The 20921-nt window shown below is 36.7% G+C and overlaps 1 protein-coding gene across 1 annotated transcript; it reads right to left on the minus strand.

Moving 5' to 3' along the window:
* Positions 1-3703: 3703 nt before the first annotated feature.
* On the minus strand, positions 3704-6343 carry LOC145074792 (rhomboid protein-like protein). The gene is made up of 8 exons (XM_079021116.1): positions 6094-6343; positions 5804-5928; positions 5274-5334; positions 5020-5186; positions 4775-4880; positions 4503-4705; positions 4162-4302; positions 3704-3979 (listed from the first exon to the last, which is right to left on the minus strand). Exons 1-8 carry the CDS (start codon positions 6106-6108, stop codon positions 3865-3867), a joined length of 933 nt encoding a protein of 310 aa, XP_078877242.1. The 5' UTR covers positions 6109-6343; the 3' UTR covers positions 3704-3864.
* Positions 6344-20921: the final 14578 nt, after the last annotated feature.

Consider the following 20921-nt stretch of genomic DNA (forward strand, 5'->3'; position numbering starts at 1 on the left):
TTAAACATTTCACATTTTGTGTCAACTTTACCGGTTTCTTTTTATCGGTTATTTGATGTATAATGTCACAAATAACACCGAAGTTGGATTTCATTGTCTTCGACATATACTTTTTTTTTTAAACATAACATTTTGTAAACAAAACATATCGTCAAAATAAATTATTCGTCCCGCCGCTTTGCGCGGGTCCACCACTAGTATATATATATATATATATATCAATTTTGTCAATTCTAACTGTTGAGAAAAAAATTGATTATTTCAATTAATTACCGTTTTTAACGGTTACAAGGGACAAAAAAATATCGTTGGCCAATAAGACGAAGAGAGAGATTGCGGCAACCCTTTCCCACAATATCTCCTCCCCGCACCACCGTTCCGCAGTCCACGTTCAGTGTTCTAGTGGGTGGGAACGCCTCCCGCAAGTCGTTCAGCACACCGTCAAGCCTTATTAGCAAATGTAATAATTTCAAAAACTCTATAAAGAATTTCATAGTCGGATCTAAAAGTCTCACAACTAATCTAAAATCGTCCACTATTTCAGCTGGTGGCAAATTCCATAGATATAGAGAAGCTAGACATTATGTTAAGGACTATAAAAAGTAGTTGAGATTTCATTTATGACCATAATTTCCAAAATCAACAGTTACTAAATTTGGTCCTTACTACTCACTAGTGAAATGATTGAACTAAATTTGGTCCTTACTACTCACTGGTGAAAGGATTGAAGTTATTAAGGACTCAAATAATATTAAAAGAATAATATAAAAATTGGACTTCCTCCCGCACAAGAGTAGCAAAACTAATAAATTGTCAAATTCCTTATCAAATGAGTAAAATCACTGGAAATCATTATCATTATGATATTGATAAACTTGAATCAGTTATGAATAAACCTTTGAATTGTTTCAAGATTACCAACAAAGATTTTTATAGACATGACTTACCAAGGATCAAGAACTAATAAATAAACATTGTTGTCAAGATAATCATGAGAGTATCAAAGTAGTAAACTCAATATCTTTTGATGATCAATGTATCAAGAGTATGGCTGTAAACGAACCGAAGGAACACGAACGAGGCGTGTTCATGTTCATTCGTTTAAGTTAGCAGAACAAATAAACAAACAAGTTTTCTTGTTCATGTTTGTTCGTGTAACAAATTACATTGTTCATATTTATTCATTTATGTTCGTGAATATGGTAAACAAACAAAACAAACAAACATAAATAAACAAAGATAATTGAACATATATGAACATAAAAGAACATATAATATAGTAATGTAATCAAACACGATTAACTAACACCCTTTTTGGATCATTTTTTGATTCAGGGATCGTGGGCCGTGAATTGAAGGTGAAGACTTTGGGGCTTCGAGAAAGTAAACTTTAGGCCTTATTGAAGGTTGACAAGTTTGGGTACGAGATCTTAACCTTTGAATTTTGTTTTGAGCCGAAAGGTAAAAAAGGGAAAGTCATAGGTCGGGGCCTTGCATGAAATATAGATTTTTGTTCGAGAAGTTTTTAGTGCAAGATATCTAGATAATATTGTGGGGATCATAAAAAATGCCAAAATCGAAGTTGAAACGAAGAAGTTATAGTAGTTTAAAGGAGGAGCACGACTTGATTGCATTGCATCGATGGGAGAATTATGCATATGATAGCTTTTGACGATACTCTGATAAATGTTTTGAGCTAAATGGTTTTATCTAAAATGTTTGTGCCTGTAATTGAATAAAATACTTAAATTTTTAATTAAAAATTTTGGTCTGAATTTTGGGACGTTACACTATATGAACATAAAAAACTTATATGAACAAACATAAAAAACATAAACGAACGTTCACGAATATAACTGAACGAACGATACCATTTTCCATATTTGTTCGTTTAACTAAATGAACGAGAATTCTTGTTCATGTTCGTTCATTTATTAAATAGATGAACTTCCCGCCGAACGGATCATGAATAGTTCGTTGAACGTTTAGTTCGTTTACAGCCCTAATCAAGAGTAAGTATTAGGAATGGATCTTACCTAGTAAAAAAACAAAAACAAAAACAAAAACAAAAACAAAAAACAAAACAAAACAAAACAAAAACAAAACAAAAACAAAAACAAATTTCCTATATAAAATGGTGAAGTGCATTCAATTCTAAATATTATTCATGAGCAGCCTGATGTCTAGATTATCAAAGATGATCAGGATTATCAAAGATGATATGCCATCTGATTTAGTAAGACAGACAATTAATTCCCTTGTTTGGATTAAGAAACATTCATTTGTTGTCATAGTTACTCATAGACCAGATGTTGTAAAGACAGCCAGTTAGACTCGGAAAAAGAAATATTAGAGGGTGTTTGGCTAAGCTTATTTAAGTTCATTTTTTAACTTATTACCAGTTTCACACCGGTATAAGTTAAAAGGAGTGGTTGGATAGAAATAAATTATCAAGGTGTCATACCGGAAATAAGTCAAAATCTATAAGTAACTCCTCTCTAACTTATTTGCTTATAAGTTATAAGCTATAAGTTGAAAAGTGCTTATGAAAAGTCATAAGCTTAGCTAAACACCCCCTTAATCTTCTTACTTTTCAAACTTTAAATGTAAGTGAAATCAGGCCCTCACTTCACTGTAGCAACAAACAAAAAGGTATTGCAGCACTTTTGTTGTGTGATTTTCCGGAAATAAGAACAGAAGAAGAAAGAAGTTTTGTGGGACATTTTTCTGTGTTATTCTAATCTATCAATCAATTGATTAAAAGGATATTTAAATAACATACTTTCAACTACTTATCCTAAAATGACTGCACCTACTGCCCACTAAATCTCCAGAGCCAACGTGATGCTTAATGTGGCTAAAGTTAAGAAATCAATTTGGCAATATGAACTCCTTAGATTTAAATATTGAGCTTCACACAAGTTGATGAATCTAGGACTTTGGGTGACAAAATGAATCAACCACAGACCACACAAATAAACTTGTGTAAAGGTGTATGGAAAAAGAGGCTAATAAAAAGGTCAACATGGAAAAAAGTCATAGTAAACATATAGCCATCTAAGACAGACTTAGGGTGCATTTAGTTGTTGAAAACTATTTTCATTTTCTAAGAAAATGTTTTCTAGAAATAGAGTTAAGTTTTCATTTTCAGTTTTCAATAGAAATTTTAGAAAATGTGTTTGGTTGAAACCTATGGAGTTTTTATTTTCCATCTTAGAAATTTAGAAAACTTCAAAAAATCATTTTTAAATTTACATACAATTTGAAAAACATAAAATTTTTATTTTATTAGAATATTTTTGAAAACCGAATCAACCAAACACGTTTTCAAAACTTTCATTTTCATTTGGAATTTTCATGGAAAACTTAAAAAATTTTCCACAACCAAACCTTTCATTTTCATTTGAAAATTTCCCTGAAAAACTCAAAAATTTTCCACAACCAAACGCTTAGACCTTGTATGTCACTATTACTATGCTCAAAACTAAAAACATATAAATTCAGTTTCACCACCTAAATATAAAAGCATTCAACGCTCCTTTCAATCCAAATGTCAACCTTCAGAACAATTTTGATCAAAGTAGTGACCGAAATATAACATGTTAGTGCAATAGATTACTTGATGCATGTTGTGCATTGCCCATAACCTTTATTGCTTTTCATTCCACATAACCTTATATTGCTTGATGAGTTTCGCTTCTAGTTGTTCAAAGAAAAATATATAAGGGCCATCGCCATAACTAATTGCCATGTAAGCTCAACATCTAACTTTGTTGTTGTGATCCGATAGACTTCAAAAGTAATAAAATAGACGAATAGTTACACACACCCAAAATCAACAACTTTCAATTTTTGAACATATATTTAAACATTTTCAGATGCATCTCTTTCGGGTTCATCCGTCTTACTCTTTCCTCCTCCCGCACCTATCAACCTCTCCGCCGCCAATCTTTCCTCCAACGCCCGCGCACCCCTTTCCCTGCCGTCCAACAAACACTCAGTGACACTAACACTGACACTCACAATGATAGAGACAGAGACAGTGACAATGACAGTGATTTTTGGTCGTAGCCAAAAAGGTGGGACAAAGACTTGTAATCGATATTTCATTAGTGGAAAAAGACGAAAATGCCCTTTTTGTATGAAGAGTAGAATCATTACCTTCTCCGAGTTGCCTCGATGGGATCAGAGCCAGGCAATGTGGTGTTGCCAGGTGTATAACCGCCTCTTGCTTCATTGGATGCGTCAGATCTTCCACAAAGCATCCGATGGAATATAGACGCGATAGGATCAATCACAGGTCTACAAAACCAACAAGTTAATTGCAATTACTTCAAAATCTTTTATTCCATGAAAATTGCAATTAATTCCATTTTGAAGATTCTTCCACAATCCACACCCCATTTGGATGCTTCAATTTACATGAGATGGTGACATGACATCACATTCGGGGGCCCACCTTGAATGAAAATAGGAGGGAGCATAAAAGGCTGTGAATTTACCTTAGGAACTCAGGGAAGAAAGTGGAAAAGGAAAATTCATCACTAGGGTCACCCTTAAATCCAGTTTCTTGTTTTCTTTGAAAGTATCTGAGGTAAATCCAACCAGTATATGTCCCAAATATCAAGATTGGAAGGTATGTTGCTGGCTCTAAGGTAAACAAACTAACAAGAATAGCTAACAATAACATCAACGATGGCAACCACTGCATAAAAAAATAAAATTAGTTTGTCACAGTAAAGGGTAGAATGGTAATTTTCTATACACTTTATACCTTTGCTTTGATTTTTAAAGGAGATAGTTCTTGATCAGGAATTATCTGTTTGACACCAACTAAGAGCCCTGAAAGTACCCCGCTGAAGCCAGAAAGAGGCGTGTAACTACCAAAAATTTAAAAAAAATAATGATCAGAAAAGTTTGATGTTAATCATAATGATAATGGAATGGAATTGTTTATATTGGGAAGACTCAAAAGAACCAAAATGCAAAGGGGCACAAAAGGTATTTTGTATTACTTACAGATAATTTTCTTGCATTGTTACATAGTACAAGGAGATTGTTGTAATGAACACACATAATGAAGTCAAGAAATTGACAATGAAAATGAACTTCATGAACTCTCTAGAACCCCATATGGGTTCTAGAAGCTTCCCAATGAAAAGAAGACCGATTGTGCTGCTAAGAACCTGTTTAAAAAAAAAAACAATTTATTGATTTAGACACTAATAATTAATAATTAATAAGTAGAGTTGTGTGGATAAAATGATACATACCCCATGTACTGATTGTTCTATGTAGCCAGCTGTTAACAGGTTCCAACCAAAAGGAATTGTCCTGTAATTTATATAAAAAGGGATAATATGTAAGTGATGATAATGAGGTTACAAATGGGAAGTAAACTTTACAACCAAATCCAAATCATCAGTTCAAATCAAGTTATGGAGAAAGATTTTATATTCAGATGAACATCATCTGCGTTTGCCACTATAATTCAGAGGAATTTGTTGAATGAAGTTCAACTGTAAAGAAGAGTTTATGGATGATCTTTAAATGACAAGTATATGTACCCCTGATTTGCAATCATCAATGGGTATGATAATTTTATGAACAACCAGTGCACATTCATGAACCAGTTGAAAATGTTTGAGGGCTTTTATAGACAGAATCAAACAGCTGCATTTAGGGTTTCGTGTTTAAGTTAATTGCTACATGGCCTGGGTCTATTCCAAACCTAAATATCAATTAAATCTAGAATGCAGTTTCAAAATCGAATAGCTACATAGTTAAAAGAAATCAAGGTTACCTAGCAGGAATTAGTGCAACGTAAGTAAGGATCGAAGGGAGGATCTGAACAGCAATGTATCCACTAACAAGTACTACTGCAAGCCCTTTACATAGCCTCGTAAATCCCGTAAACAAGTTCGCACCCTGCCGCCATTCGCCAAACAACAAACACACGAGTAAATTCGCGGTTTTTAGGCAAAATTTTCAACGTAATCGTCTTGAGGTAGATTGACTCATTTGAATGTACTATGGAAACAAAATAAATAACGAGTTTTGATGAAATCTATACTGGTGCAAAGAGGGACTTACTGCCGGAGAACTCATGATCACCGGATGGTGTAGTTATGGCTGATTCGGTTTAGGGCTCAAATCAATGTTGGATTTTAGGTAATCCAACTATGAAACTCTAGAGTCAGATGGTGGTGTCTCGACTGCTTTTCTGGCGGTCGGCGATCGGGAAAATTGGTGCGGAGGAGTAGATCTTAGAGTCAAATGGGGTTGAGTGAGATTCAAGGGGCCAACTTATCATCAAGTTGAATTTGATGGCGAAAATTGAATATCCATGAAAATAAAAAAAGTAAAGGAAACTTCAAGTTGAAGTCTTAACAAAGAAACAAAGTTTGCATCGGTTAAGTGGTGAAATAATTTAGGAGTAGTTTAGTATATATTTGTATTTAGAAAAAAATAGTAATTTATTAATAATAACTAATTTTTATAAAATTTGGAAAGATAACTACTTTATTTAAACTAGGGCATTTTGGAGAAGTACTATTTATTCCGGAGTATTTGATATAGATATAGTTTGGAATCCGAAATTCGACACAGCACATTCTAGACTAACATAGTCAACTCTGGAGTACGGTAGTCAAAACCATACATATAGAACTGACATTCTGAACACCAAAAAGACTAGGTTTTCCTTCTTATATAATATGTGGTATTCCATTTAGTTATTTACTTATAGCCAAAATTCGTAATTCTCTATTATAATTTTTTGAATATGAGTTTCTCAGACAGCGACCATGAAGAAAGCTTTATCAACTTGCATGTTTACCTACACAATCTTAGGTTGACGAACCTTCATAGTTACACGAACATAAAAAATGATGTTATTGATCGTTTCCAACTTTGTTTTGTGACTATTAGATGTGTGGTCAAATAATTTTGTTCCAAGTTTTAATTGTTTATTTAAAATTTATATTTTTTTATAAATAATTGTTTTATTTTCACAAAAAAAAAAATATACAACTCTATGCATTCATTGGTTGTTTGTTGTCTATCATCTTTATAGGTAATGTCCTTCTAAGATGGGAGTATCTATAGATAATGTTCATAGTGGTTATAAAAACAACCAGACCATGCATATAGCATTCTGCCTTAGCGTGGCAAATAATGTCGAATTTTGAACCTGGTTCATGATGAGGTTGAAGGAAGCTCTCAGTGATGCTAAGAAAGTATTGCTCATAACCAATATGGATGATGTCATAACTTCTTCCTAGTTCATGTATTCCTTGATTTTTATCATGGGTATTATTTTAAGAGTGTCGCATGCATGCAAATCATATACTATGTTTGATTTTCAGGAAACATTATGCCAGTTAACCCTTGATGCATGTGAGGTGCTTGCCAACATCGATTATGCAAAATAGGCAATATCATATTCTTCTTAACATTCATTGGAATGTACTTATATTCCAGAAATTCTCATGATGTTATGGCTTAATGAAAACAATGTACTGAAATGGGGTAAATAAAAGGGCATATGTGGTAGGAATGTCAAAAATGAATACTGCTCAAAATAAGTGAGAAGCATTTGTGAAGATTGTGAGTATTTAGGACTTGTAAATTACTTAGGCAAAAATTAGACACAAATACATGCATTGAGGCGAGACGTGATTAGTGAGTTCAAAATGGGTTGTTTTGTATGATATTGGTAGACAATGTTTTAATGTGATGTATTGAAATAAGTTTTGCTTTGGGACAATCAAAAGAAAGTGTGAGATATTTTGACATTGTTATATATATACATTATTTCAATACATTTAAGCTTTGTTTTGGTTTATTAAAAAGATATTTGGTACTTATAAAATATAAATTTTATTTTGTAGCTAAAGAATGATATTCTCATGAAAAGGCACTAAAATTGAACAAAGCTGAGAACTTGGAGGATAGAGCATGTATAAAGAAGTAACAAGAGAAGTATAACGTGCATTTTGTGAATGTCACGTCGTGGTCACTATATTCCTACACTGTGGTGGCTTAGAAGATTCTCGATGAGCTGCATGAAGTCATGAAGCCCACTGATCATAAGTAATTCCCATGATGTGGTGATCGGCCACGTCGTGGAAGTTGTAATATGGAAAGTATAAATTGCGACTTTTAGCCGAAAATCAGTTTGTTCGCATACTAAATCGTTTCCACCTCCCCCAAACTTTGATTACCCCTCTTATTTTCTTTTCATTTTCATTTCTATTTTATTTATTTTTTTTATTTTTAGAGCTTCCTCATTCCTCTCGAGTCTGATTAACCCCGAGTCTCTGACCACTTTGCGGCAGAAATCGGTATCAATTAAAGCACACTACAAGGGTGAGTTCAAGACCTTTTTTTTCAAACTCTTCCTCAAATTTAAGGAGGAATACATGCTTAATTAGTTAGTTATTATCATTATGATATTTTTATACAAAGCATAATTATAGCAGATCGTTACTCTGCTCATTTTAATTGATAATAGTTAAATATTATGTCGTTACTATGCTCGTTTTAAAATAGATAATAGATAAATATTACGCCGTTACTCTGCTAATTTAAAATGGAAAATAAAGATAAATATTATGTCATTACTCTTCCCTGGATAATATTGTAACACTTGAATCCTGGTAAGTTTCTCTTTTGCCATTGTATTATTTAATTAATCCATTTTAGTCCTTGTGTTGTACGCATGGCGTACAAGTTGTAAAGCGAGTATGCAGGGCGTAGCACATGGTACGCTTAGCGTACTCATGCGAGGCGGGATCGGGACTCCGGACACGTACGTTGGGCTTACGTGTATGTACATGGGGCATACGTGAGTCATTTAGAAACCCTAATTCTCAGGGTTGGACATTATATAAACATCATTATGGACCATGAAACCCTTATTTCTCAGCCTCCTCTGTCCTCCTAGCCCTATACTCGAAACCCTACGCCTCTCTTTTGCATTTTGAGCTTATAGTGTCCATTTTGGTGTATTTTGATCCATTTTCAAGAAGGAGAAGATTGGTGCAAGGTGGTGGATCAAGGAAGAGCTTGTGGATCTGAATTATATGCTCCATTTCTAGCTTGTTTAAGGTATAAATCTTGATCTTGTTCTTTAGAAGCTTAGATCTTCCTTGTTTAAGTTTTGGACCCTTCTTGGTCACATGGATGAGATCTAGTGGTTTGGTACCACTCAAGGAGCTTAAAGTTGCCACTCGTGGTGTTTCTATGGTCCTAGATTCATAAAGTTGACACATTTAGGGCTTAGAATCCCCCATGCATGAGTTTGAGTTAATTTAAAGGAAGTAGATTGCAAAAATTTGAAGTTGGGACTTTTTAGGGCATGCAAAGTCACCAAGTCAGTGGCTTTATGGTTCTAGACACTTTTTGGGACTCAGATCTATGGTTTGGACCTTTGGACTTAAGCATTAAGAGCTTAATAGAAAAGTTGGCTTAATGGATGAGTATGTTGGGCATACAAGTCAGTATGTGCAGCGTACAAGCCAAGCAGTGAGTACGCTTAGCATACAACTGAGTATGTGGTGGCTTCACAGTTTTTGGGCTTCGGTCGGGTCATTCCTTTAGACCTTGTTGCTTTGGACCTTAGTGGTTCGTCTAAAATCAAGCAATTGGCTAAGATTTTGGACTAGATAAAATTATTGGGCCTTAGGGTAAGGTCCATATAGGGTTTGGGCCTAATTTGGAAAATTGGATCATAAGTGGGCCTTGGTGTATCATTTGGTTTTCGGCCTTTTGGTTTGTGAGTTTGGGCCTTAGTCTTGGTTCAAACTAGGTCAGGGGTAAAATGGTCATTTTACCCTAAGTATGGATTATGGGATATAGATTGGAACCCAAGTGTTAATTCAGTGCTATTGTGTATTGTTAGCTCAGGGATTCATCAGGACAACATCTAGGGATTTTAGTGAGTTTTAGCAGCGAGGTGAGTTTCCTCACCATGTATAGCAGGTCGAAGGAACCAATGTGACCCATAATTTGATATGTTAGAATACTCATTGTTTGTGTGACACTAGTATGTGTATGTGCTTGTATGCCTACTAGGTGAGGTTCGATGATTATCTTGTATGTTATTATTTGATATGATTTGTATGTGGGCGGGGCCCGTTATGCGAGTTAGGGTGGGGATCGTTATACTCATTGGGTGGGGCCCGTTATGCGGGTTAGGGTGGGCCTATTATACTCATTGGGCGGGGCCCGTTATGCAAGTTAGGACGGGGCCCGTTATACTCTTTGGGTGGGGCTCGTTATGTGTTTTATGTTTGGTAAGTGGTATCTTGGGGAACTCACTAAGCTTTGTGCTTCCGGTTTTCAATTTATGTTTCAAGTAATTTCAATTCCAAAGGGATGCTGTAACATTCAGACTTTCAGGTATATCATTGTGTGTTTAATTTTTGAGGTTTATTGATTGACTCGACGAGTTGTGAGTCTAACTCGTCGAGTAGAGTCGAGTTGTCTGTGTGGCTTTAATGAATGGACTCGACGAGTCAGAGGGTCGACTGTAACACCGTGAAAATTAAAACAATTTTTCGCATTTTCAAACACATTTTTACAAACTCATTCATTCATAAAATGTCATAATATCATGTCTTTGTTTCACAAAACATCTCCCGAGATCAAAATACATAGAATCCCATGTGTGTGTACGAATCAAGCCGGCGCCTTCCCACGGTCATCACTGGTACCTGAAACACATAACACATAACACTGTAAGCATAAGCTTAGTGAGTTCCCCAAAATACCACTCTAGCACATAATAGCCACTCGAGGCTGAAACTCTGTCGACCCTTTGGTCAATGTCTCTCAGTGGGGCCCTCCAGCCCCAACTCTCTGTGGGCCCTCTGGCCCTAACTCTAGGGACCAGAAATTCCCAACTCTGTAACTCTGAATCATGCATATCACATATCACAATAAATCACAACACATAAATAACATGCAAATACACTGGCATATAACTCTATAGTACTCTGTCACATAACTCTGTTACCACACTAGGTAAAGTATAGTGAGAAGACTCACCTCAGGCGTCTCGGTAAATCTCTGACTCGATGGAAAATATTGCCTAGCCTCCGCCTATTCACATAAATAAATACTCTTATAAATATAACTCTCGAGACTAGACTCAACCTGCCATTGGCACCCTCAGAAAGGTAAAAGACTATTTTACCCTCCCCTCTTGTCACAAGGACTCCATTGATGATCAAACCCAAAAAGTCAACAAAAGTCAACGGTCCCACTTTGACCCTACTCGCCGAGTGCACCCTAGTGACTCGGCGAGTTCTCACATGTCCTTTAACTCTTTGTACCGCTTGACACGCCGAGTCCCTCCCTATGCTCGACGAGTCATACCAGTAATGAATCGCGGGGCTACCCCGACTCAACTCGCCGAGTCTCAAGAACAACTCGGCGAGTACCACCTTGAACTCCATTCCTCTAATTCCCTCCTGACTCACTGAGTCATCCCCCAACTCGGCAAGTCTAATCACTGAACAATTTACTTGAAACCCTAACCCTACTCGCCGAGTCTCAAGAACAACTCGGCAAGTTCATGCCATGCACAAACTATACTGACCTCCTGAGGTCAGATCTGTTTCCCTAAACCATAGATCTGGCCTCCCCAAGCATGAATGTCACGTAAAGTTCAAAACTTGATGCTTGTACAACCACAACAAGGCATCAAAAGGAGATTTAGTCCCAAAAATGGCAACCTAAGTCCAATAACCCCAAACTGATCCATAAAGCTCCAAGGGTTAAGGTCTTTGGACCTCTTTGAGTCCAGATCCAATGCACAAACTCGAAGAGGGACTAATTGCCCCACATAATCACTCTCCAAAGGGGGGGGGGGGTAGAAAACCCTAACTCTAAAGATTAACACCAAAACTGAAGGAGGTTCGAACTATTACCTCAAAATGAAGTCTCTGAACTTTGGAACTGCTTGAATCGCACCTCCTCTTTGCTCTTGTCACCTTCTTCTTGCTAAACCAAAGGTACAAGGATCAAAAAGTGACTTCTTCTCCCTCACAACGATTTAGCTCACTTAGGGTTCTCTCAAGGGACTAGTAGCCGCAATGGGAGGCTATAAGTGCCCTTAAATAGGCTCCAAACCCGGGGAATTAGGGTTTCATTAAACAACGTGGACTCGCCGAGTCCACTAATGGACTCGCCGAGTCCGGACGTGAATCCGGATGAACATCCGCGACCCTACTCGGCGAGTCTTGGCTCCAACTCGCCGAGTTCCTCCATAAATTCCAAAATAAATAAATAAAATAATATACCTGGGAAATCAGGATGTTACATCGACACCCCGAGTAGGTATTGGGCAAAGAAACCTTAATTTTCCGGGTTTGTGTCCTATTTAAAGGGGCCTTAAGCCCTCATTTCTGCCTCCCTTATCTTCAGAGAGCCCCGTGGGAAACCCTAGATCAGTTTCATCCATTTGAGAGAGAAATAGGCTAATTTGAGTGTTCTTGTGCAACTTTGGGAGGGGATTTGGAGAGCATCTTGGCTTGGATGAAGAGAAGACTTTTGGATCTAGAGATTCTTCAGATTTTTGCTTCAAGTTGGAGGTAAAAGATGCTAACTTGATCATTTCCTTATGAGATTTTGTTTAGGGAACTTTTAGGACTTTATTTAATTTATCTTGTGTCATGGAGTGATTTGTGTAAGGATTGAGGTTAGAACCTCAGATATGAGTGGCCCTGTGAGTCCAGAGACCCGATGTAACGCCCGAGATTTATAAGGTACAAATCTTGTTTGTGACATTCTGAAATTCACGACCAGAAAAGACCGATTTCGTTTATGCTTTTTAAAATAAAATCAACGTAATCTTTCAAAAAGGTGTTGCGGAATTTGTTCCCAGTAAAACATGATAAATATATTATCAAATCATTTCCGAAGAAATGTATTTTATTCATTTAAACCGTTGGGATGTCATCGTCAATACAAAAACATAAGCATAAACAAAACTTACATTCATTTACACTAGTGATCTATATCTCTTTTAATCTCTCAGTGCAAAGTATCTTTGTATCGATACCTGTGATACAAATAGACTGAGTGGGTCAGGTTGGGAAACCTGGTGAGTACATAGGGTTTTCAACCCACAATAATATAATTATTATGTTTAAATATCAAACAATCAACCCAGTTACCCATCCCCATTATTTTATTTATTTCTTAAGGACCTACCATAAGAATCATCTATCATTCACTTTTTCATTCCTAAGGAATAGGCACGAAGTCCATCGTTGCCTATGGCATAGCTGCCAAGATTATGACATTCTCTATTAGGCACAGCTACCAATATTATCCTTTAGTCACAGCTGCCAAGATATTTAGAGTACATATGGTGAACACTTAGTTCAAAATCACCTAATCCATACTCCCAGATCTAAACTTTACCTCTTTACCTAATCCATATTCCTGGATCTAAAATTTATCTATTTACCTAATCCATACTCCCGGATCTAAACAAATAACTATGTCCTATCCATACTCTCGGACTAAGGACAACTGACTATGTTTTAATCCATACACCTGGATTAATAACAAATAACTATGTCATATCCATAGTCTCGTACTAAGGACAACTGGCTATTCATCTACCCATGTTTTACCCAACATATTCATAGATATAAAATACATTTACAGTTTAAATCATTTAAAACATGTATAAAATAGTTCATCAAGCATAGATAGCAAGTATACAGATAATATGCACACATAGCACGTAATTTATATAAAATACTTCATATCTATGTGTAAGATGAAAATAATATGCACTCACATTAGTAGCGTGAGCTAATAGAATCTAACTAGAAACGGTTGGTGGTTTGTGATCGTCAGGCTCGGAACGCGGAAACTCCTTCAGCAAACGAGAGAGAGAGAGAGAGAGAGAGAGAGAAGAAATGGTGTAAGGAATGAAAGGGCGGAACTTGCTATTTATAGGCTGTTTTTGGCCCATTCACATCATGAACATGATAGGTTCACACTGTGAACCTCCATGAGTCATCCCGTAGCTTTAACATGTGTTTTCTAGCCCCGATTAGTGTCCCTGACACATTTCACGTCGTGACTTAACGCGGCTAGGGTTTCTGCCATGTGTCATGCCCTTAGACAACTGAATCTTCGGAAGGTCATAACTTTTTCATACAAGCTCCGTTTTCGACGTTCTTTATATCCACGCGAAGGTGGAGATGTACGATATAACTTTCATTTAGAAACCTAAGGCTAAAAAGTACTCTATCATAAACTCACTTTTTACGATTCCCGGTGTCGTGTCGGTTTTGTCGCGAAACTCCGACATGTCATAACTTCTTAGTTATAACTCGGATTTCAGCGTTCTTTATATGTACAAAAACCTTGTAACATATACTACAAATTATTTAAGATTATTTATTCTAAATAATCCTCTATTAAAAATTCATTTTTGACGATTATCGTCTCTAAATTAACTAGCCCAAATCTGCGGGCGTTATAATAATCTCCCCCTTAGAATGATTACGTCCCGAAATCATCAACAAAACAAGGCTTGTATAATGACTCCATGCATTATCTCTTCATCATAGGTAATATTCGTAACTTCTATGTTACTTCGAATGAGTATCTAACTCTTTGACTTCTTGACTGTAGGCGGTGCTTAATCTTGCACCCACTCTCTATCTTGTGTTGGGCTTTCAACTGTAAGAGTTACAAAATCAATCCTTATTGAAGACTCCTCCTTCTTCTTAAAAGACTTAAGATAGGTTCTTCTCTTCATTTATCATAATAGACCGATGGGTCATGTTTTATTGACCTCTCATCGTATGATACAACGCTTAGACTCAAGTCTTTTAGAGTCAAATTCCATAATGGAATATATATTCCTTCATCTTCTAATGTGATATAATTGTTGGATTAATGTCTAAGTCCATAACTATAATGGGTAAGACTTGACCCGACCTAGCATGGTCCATTTGGGTTGCATGGCATCGGGACAATTGGATAGACAAGATGAGGAAAAAGGATACTAGCGATTTATATTAATATATTATAAGTTCTAATATATTAATATACAATCATATTATTTAATTAGTATTGATCAAGAATTAATTTATAATTAATTAAGTGATCAAAAGGAACAAATTAAATATGGACTCTTAGATATATATGTGTGATGGGCCAAGTTCATTTAGGTTGGGCTAAGCTTTCATGGATAGTCCATGGAGTGTTTAACCCATAGATCATATGAAATGAAGGGTCATGGGTTTAACCCTAATCTCCACACTATATAAAGATGTCCTTGGTTGGTGAAATGGGCACTAGTGTGTGTACACAAAAGGGCAAGGCCGATTTCACTAGAGAGAACTAAAGTATCCTTATTCTCAAGGTTATTCCAAGTGTCCATGGTGTTGTGTGAACCATTTGAGGTGTCACACTTGGGGCACTATGCACTCAAGCTTCATGAAGACAAGCTACATCAACAAGGTATGTATTCTAACTTGTTATATTCCCCAAGTATCAAAAGATTGTATGATAGATAGGGTAATACCTTGGAATATTCATATTTGCATGTATAATAGAGAAAAACATAGATCCAAGGTATTTAGGGTTGCATGTACACTTAGGAGTGTTAGAATGCTCAAAAATCCAACAGTTGTATCAGAGCCACGGGTTGTTTTCTATTATATTGATGCAAATGTTTTACTTTCAAAGTTGAGAAAAAAGGGAAAAAAAACATGACGTTTGTCAAATTTTAAGATAATTACTTGTTTTTGTGAAAAACTAATTATTTGTAAATTTTGAATCATTTGCTATACGAGTTGAATTAGGTCAAATTTAGTAAAAGATAAAATGATATGATTATTTTATTAGTTTTAAAAGTTTGATCTAAAGAGTTTTTTTTTGAAAGCTCCATAAGTTATGGATATGAAAAGGTTTTAAAAAAATTGATTCAAATTTTTTATGGAGTTACAAAATTTGGTGTTAATGTTTTAAAAGAATTCCATAACTTATTCTTAAGTTATGGAACATGAAAAGTTTCATCATAAAACAAGCATTTACTCCATAAGTTATGGATTACCAAAAGTTTTATGTTTCCTTGATTTATGAGTTAGTTTAGATTAATGGAAAAAAAATTGTGTTTTAGTTGTTTTCAATCCTAATTAATCTAGAGATAGTTCATAAAATGTGTTTTTGTAACTTGTCCTCAAGTTACATAAAAGGTCACATTTATGAATCTTAAAACTCATAAAAGTGTCATAGGTTACATAAAAAATGAAGAGTCTTTTTCATTAAATAGTATTATGACTCCATAACTTGTCCTCAAGTTATGGATATTTAAGAGTCACTTCTTTAAAAGTGTTATTAAAGAATAAGAGGTTACATAAAAAATGAAGAGTCTTCATTTTAATGAACCATTAAACTCATAAGTTATGAAATGAAAAGTTTTGAATAGTTTCAAAAACTTGCCCTCAAGTTTTGGAATTTGTAAAGTTTTCCCATAAATACTTTAATTCCAAGTTAAGCCCTTAGAATTTTAAAAGTTAAAATTCAACCCTTATACTTTATAATATTATAAGTTAATAATATATATATATATATATATATGTATGTATAAGAGCAAGTCGTCTTACCATTAGTAGGCCTCATTCACGAAGCCGATCTATAAGGGGGGTATAAGGTTACTGCCTATAAAATGGCAGTTTAATGGGTGTCCACTCTCACCCACAGCTTCCTTGACTGGTGGAGGGTCGTTAGCCGAACGGGTAGGACAAGGACTATAATTCTCCATTCATTAAAAGTATTAATGATAAATACTAAGTAACTAAACTCTTATTAATACCCAATCTTAGTTACTTAGGAAAATGTGAATTTGATGCTGACCCATGAGATTACACTTTGCACTTTGCTTAAGTCGGTTAATTGAGTGTGTGTGGTTAACCGACACACTAGCTTGATTTAACAAGGTAGGCAAAGGGTAACTTAATATTTATCATAGTATCGGTGGAGCGTGTGTGGTTAACCGACACATCGATTGAGGGGTAAAAATTAAGGGTACCAAGTATATTTGAATGGTTATTCACACCTTGTTTTCTGATCCTCGGCATCCCAGTCACAAAACTTGAAGGGAACACTCGAGATTGAAACATGCCATTGAAAAGTTCAATGAATCTCAAAAGAATCTAGTTGTTTCAAAACCAATTAAAACCTAATAATATATTTCGTTTATCTTGGTGGAAATTGGTGAATCGTCATTCACCTACCTTCAAATATTTTATAGCTTGGATTATGACATCCCTCTTCCAAGTTATAAAATAGTTTGGGTCCTAGCCTTAATATTTCATATTAGGTGTTATATTAGGGACTTTAGATCAACTATCTTGAATTTCTCCCAAAAGATGTATGGTTCAGACGTCTATGATCCTCCCAAATCTCTTGGAACTTCACTTCCTCCACCTCCTCCAATTATTCTCCCTAACCCACAAGTTCAAGGTCACTCAAGCCCTATTGGAAAGGAAAGTCTATGTGTGCTCACATCTTGTAGATAAAGTCACATATTTACAAGCCGGGAGAGTTGGGTGTCAAAGTCTTGAGAAAGTTGGATGTTCAATCACTTTCTATTCACATAGTGAGTTCCTTTGGGACTACTATGGAACAGACTATGACATGACCCTTAATGATCTTATCTATTTGCTTGGTGCTTCTAAATCAACAATGATTAGGAGGACTAGTAAAGAAAATTTGATTAAAAGATCAACTTCCCAAACTTCCATGGACATTGACAATGGTACATGGTAAGGGGCACTGGTTACGAAGCTTCCAAATTTACCTGAAAGATCTTCAGGTAAAGTCTACTATCAAACTTTGTTAAGTTTCTATTATGAGATTCTTATTACATGATTTGACTGGGTCACATATTGATGTTTTAAGAATCAAAGAAAAGTGAAGAAGGAAGTATATGTTGATTCTGTTCGCGAATATGGATTTCGATCGCATAGTTTGGTGATCAGAATTTTGAGCTGTTACTTCGGAGTTATTGTCACACCCCCGAACCAGACGGCGGAAACGTCTGAGGGCTCACGTGACTTAAATTGAAAACCATCACAATGAATATACATGAATCATAACATAAACATCACCATGTATTAATATATTACAACTGGAATTGTTCACATCAAGTACACTGTTTTAACATTACATATCCATACATAAATTGTTTGATAAATATCATAAACAAAACACCTTAACATACTTGGTACTTATTCTTCGGGTTACCTGTTACCTGAGAATACAAGTTATTTTGAAAAACGTCAACATATGAAATGTTGGTGAGTTCATAAGCAATGTTGTGATAAAATGTTTTTGTGTAGTTTGTAAAACCCAGAAAATCCGATATTTTCTGAAAAGACCATTGTTTATAAAAAGTGTGAAGATCCGTAAATATATGCATGATGATTTCAAAAAAAAACATGTATAATTGTAGAACCTTAGTATTGATTTTTCAAGTGAAATTGTTGAACTTCCTCGGAAAACCCGATGTTTTCCGAATACATAAAATACAATGATTTCCCAAATTGTTATATCGCCACAATGAATGATTTTGATTACTCTTCCTTGATTACTCGGGAGGTGTTGGATTAATTATGTTTTGTGAGTTGTTATAATCACGCATTAGAAATGACTAGTTTATAACTACAATTCATGAACGATCCTTAGAGGCGTCACCCGTTATAACTCACTTAATCCAACCACCTTGATTACTCTCGATTATCGCTTTAAATTTGTTTATACTGATTACTCATAAGCCTAGCAAACGAGGAAAAGAGGAGTACAAATCCTGCTACTTCCGTGAGTTTACTTTAGGCCGTCGGGGATGCGAAAGACACGATGGTCCAACTCGCATTTGATTACCTTGACCTTACTAGCAATACTAATGGGCCACTAGGTCCCAATAGCACATAAAAGCTAATGAATGTCCTTTTATATGAAATTGGGTCATAAGAGGCCCAGTAACATATAAGCGTTATCCCTTTGGGCCCAAAGTTCATGTTATTGGACTTGCAAGGTCCAACAAGCATGATTTGAAACTTCTAAGCCTAAAGTTTGAATAATTACACATCTTAGGTTTCGCATATCCATTGGAGGGTTCGATTCTGAGCCTTGACGTCCCTTCCTCTTGTTGTTCTTTCCTTTCTTGTTATCATTTTCCTTCTAACCTTCAGCCTCCACCGGCTTCTCAACCTTCTTGTTGTTGTGGTCATACAACTTCTTGGCCAATCTCTTGGCACTGTCGAAGGTTTCGGGATTTGCAGCTATCATGTTTCCTTGGATCCGGGAGGTTAATCCCCAGATGAATCACTCGATCTTCTTTCCTTCTGAGGTGATCATGCCAGGGCACAACAGAGACAGTTCGCTAAACCTTGATATGTATGCATCTATATCAGAGTTTCGGACGGTGAGATTCCACAGCTCTTGCTCCATCTTCTGGATTTCGTCACGAGGGCAGTACTCGGCCATCAGCATTTCTTTCATCTCTGCCCATGGAATGGAATTGGCTATAGGAAAATTCATGGCTTCTACATGTCCGTTCCACCAAGTGAGAGCTTGATCAACAAAAGTGCATGCATCAAACTTCACCTTCATTTCCTCCAGGCATTCGCATATCTCGAACACCAATTCCACCTTCTCAATCCATCTTTTCAGGGTTAGCATTCCTCCAGTGCCGCTAAAGGTTTGTGGCTTGGCATTGGTGAAATCTTTGTAGGAGCATGCCTTAGTAGGTCCTTGATTCATCCCGTTGTTTGAACTTTTAGCCCCTTGTCCGTTGACTCCTCCATTGTTCCCCTGGTGAATTTGTGCCATCGCTGCGGTGACCGCAGCAGATACTGCTGATTGGAATGCAGCTGAGTCGACTTTGGGTGGGGTTGGCCCAGGGTTTCCGCGGGTTGGTCTTTGAGGCATCTTTCTGTCACGAAACGGAAAGATGTTGAGTGCGTATGGTTTTTGTGAGATTATGGTCCTATAAACTAGGTGTGTGGCACGAACTTAATTAATTTCACGAATTAGCATACAATCATGGATATATAACACATAGCAGATTACAACATCACAGTGGAACACATAAAATTTTCCATTAATATTATCCGCACTTCGATACATGAAAATTTGCTCGAAAGAGCATACATAAGTGGTGCAATTTCGGCAGCATAACGACTCTATGAGTAGTGTAATCACTTAATCATAGAGTTGATGGTACATAGCATAGATTATAGTAGCCTAATACTAAAGATGGGTACAACTAGTCCTAGTCATGGTGGGATGTGCCAGGGGGTGGTGCTGAGGAAGTGGACGCTCCCTGAAGGCGAGCCACCTATTGTTCCGCATCTCGGAGTCGAGCCTCCCACCTTACCTGCCTCATGTGGAACTCTCGAATAACCTCCCGTGTCTCTTGCTCTGCACGCTCGACTCTAGTCCGCACCTGGTGCATCTGATCGGCGGTGCTCTGAGCTAGGTTGCCAGTGTTCCGCAATCGTCTCACCATGACCAGAAGAGCATGATCGGTCGGCCCTCCATCCCTCAGGTCATATAACTCACGTGACATGCCGAACGGGGGTCGCTATCCTTGCTGTCTGCTCCACCTCCAAAGATCAATACCCCAGGGGGGGTGTTGGACCAGTGGGGCCCACCCGATAAGCGGGCACCCTAATCGGGTAAGGGGTTAAAGACTTCGGACTCCGCGTCCGAGTCACCATCATCGTCATTGGTGGGCTCCTCCTCGAGACCTCCTTCGGCTTCCTCTTCTTCTTGGTCCACCACTGGCTCAGCAGGTCCATCCCCGACTTCTTCCTCGGGTTCCTCTTCAGGCTCCTCCTCGGGTTCCTCTTCAGGCTCCTCTTCGGGTTCCTCTT

The sequence above is a fragment of the Lactuca serriola genome, chromosome 9 (assembly GCF_051521515.1).
Source record: "Lactuca serriola cultivar US96UC23 chromosome 9, Lser_US96UC23_V15, whole genome shotgun sequence".
NCBI lineage: Eukaryota > Viridiplantae > Streptophyta > Magnoliopsida > Asterales > Asteraceae > Lactuca > Lactuca serriola.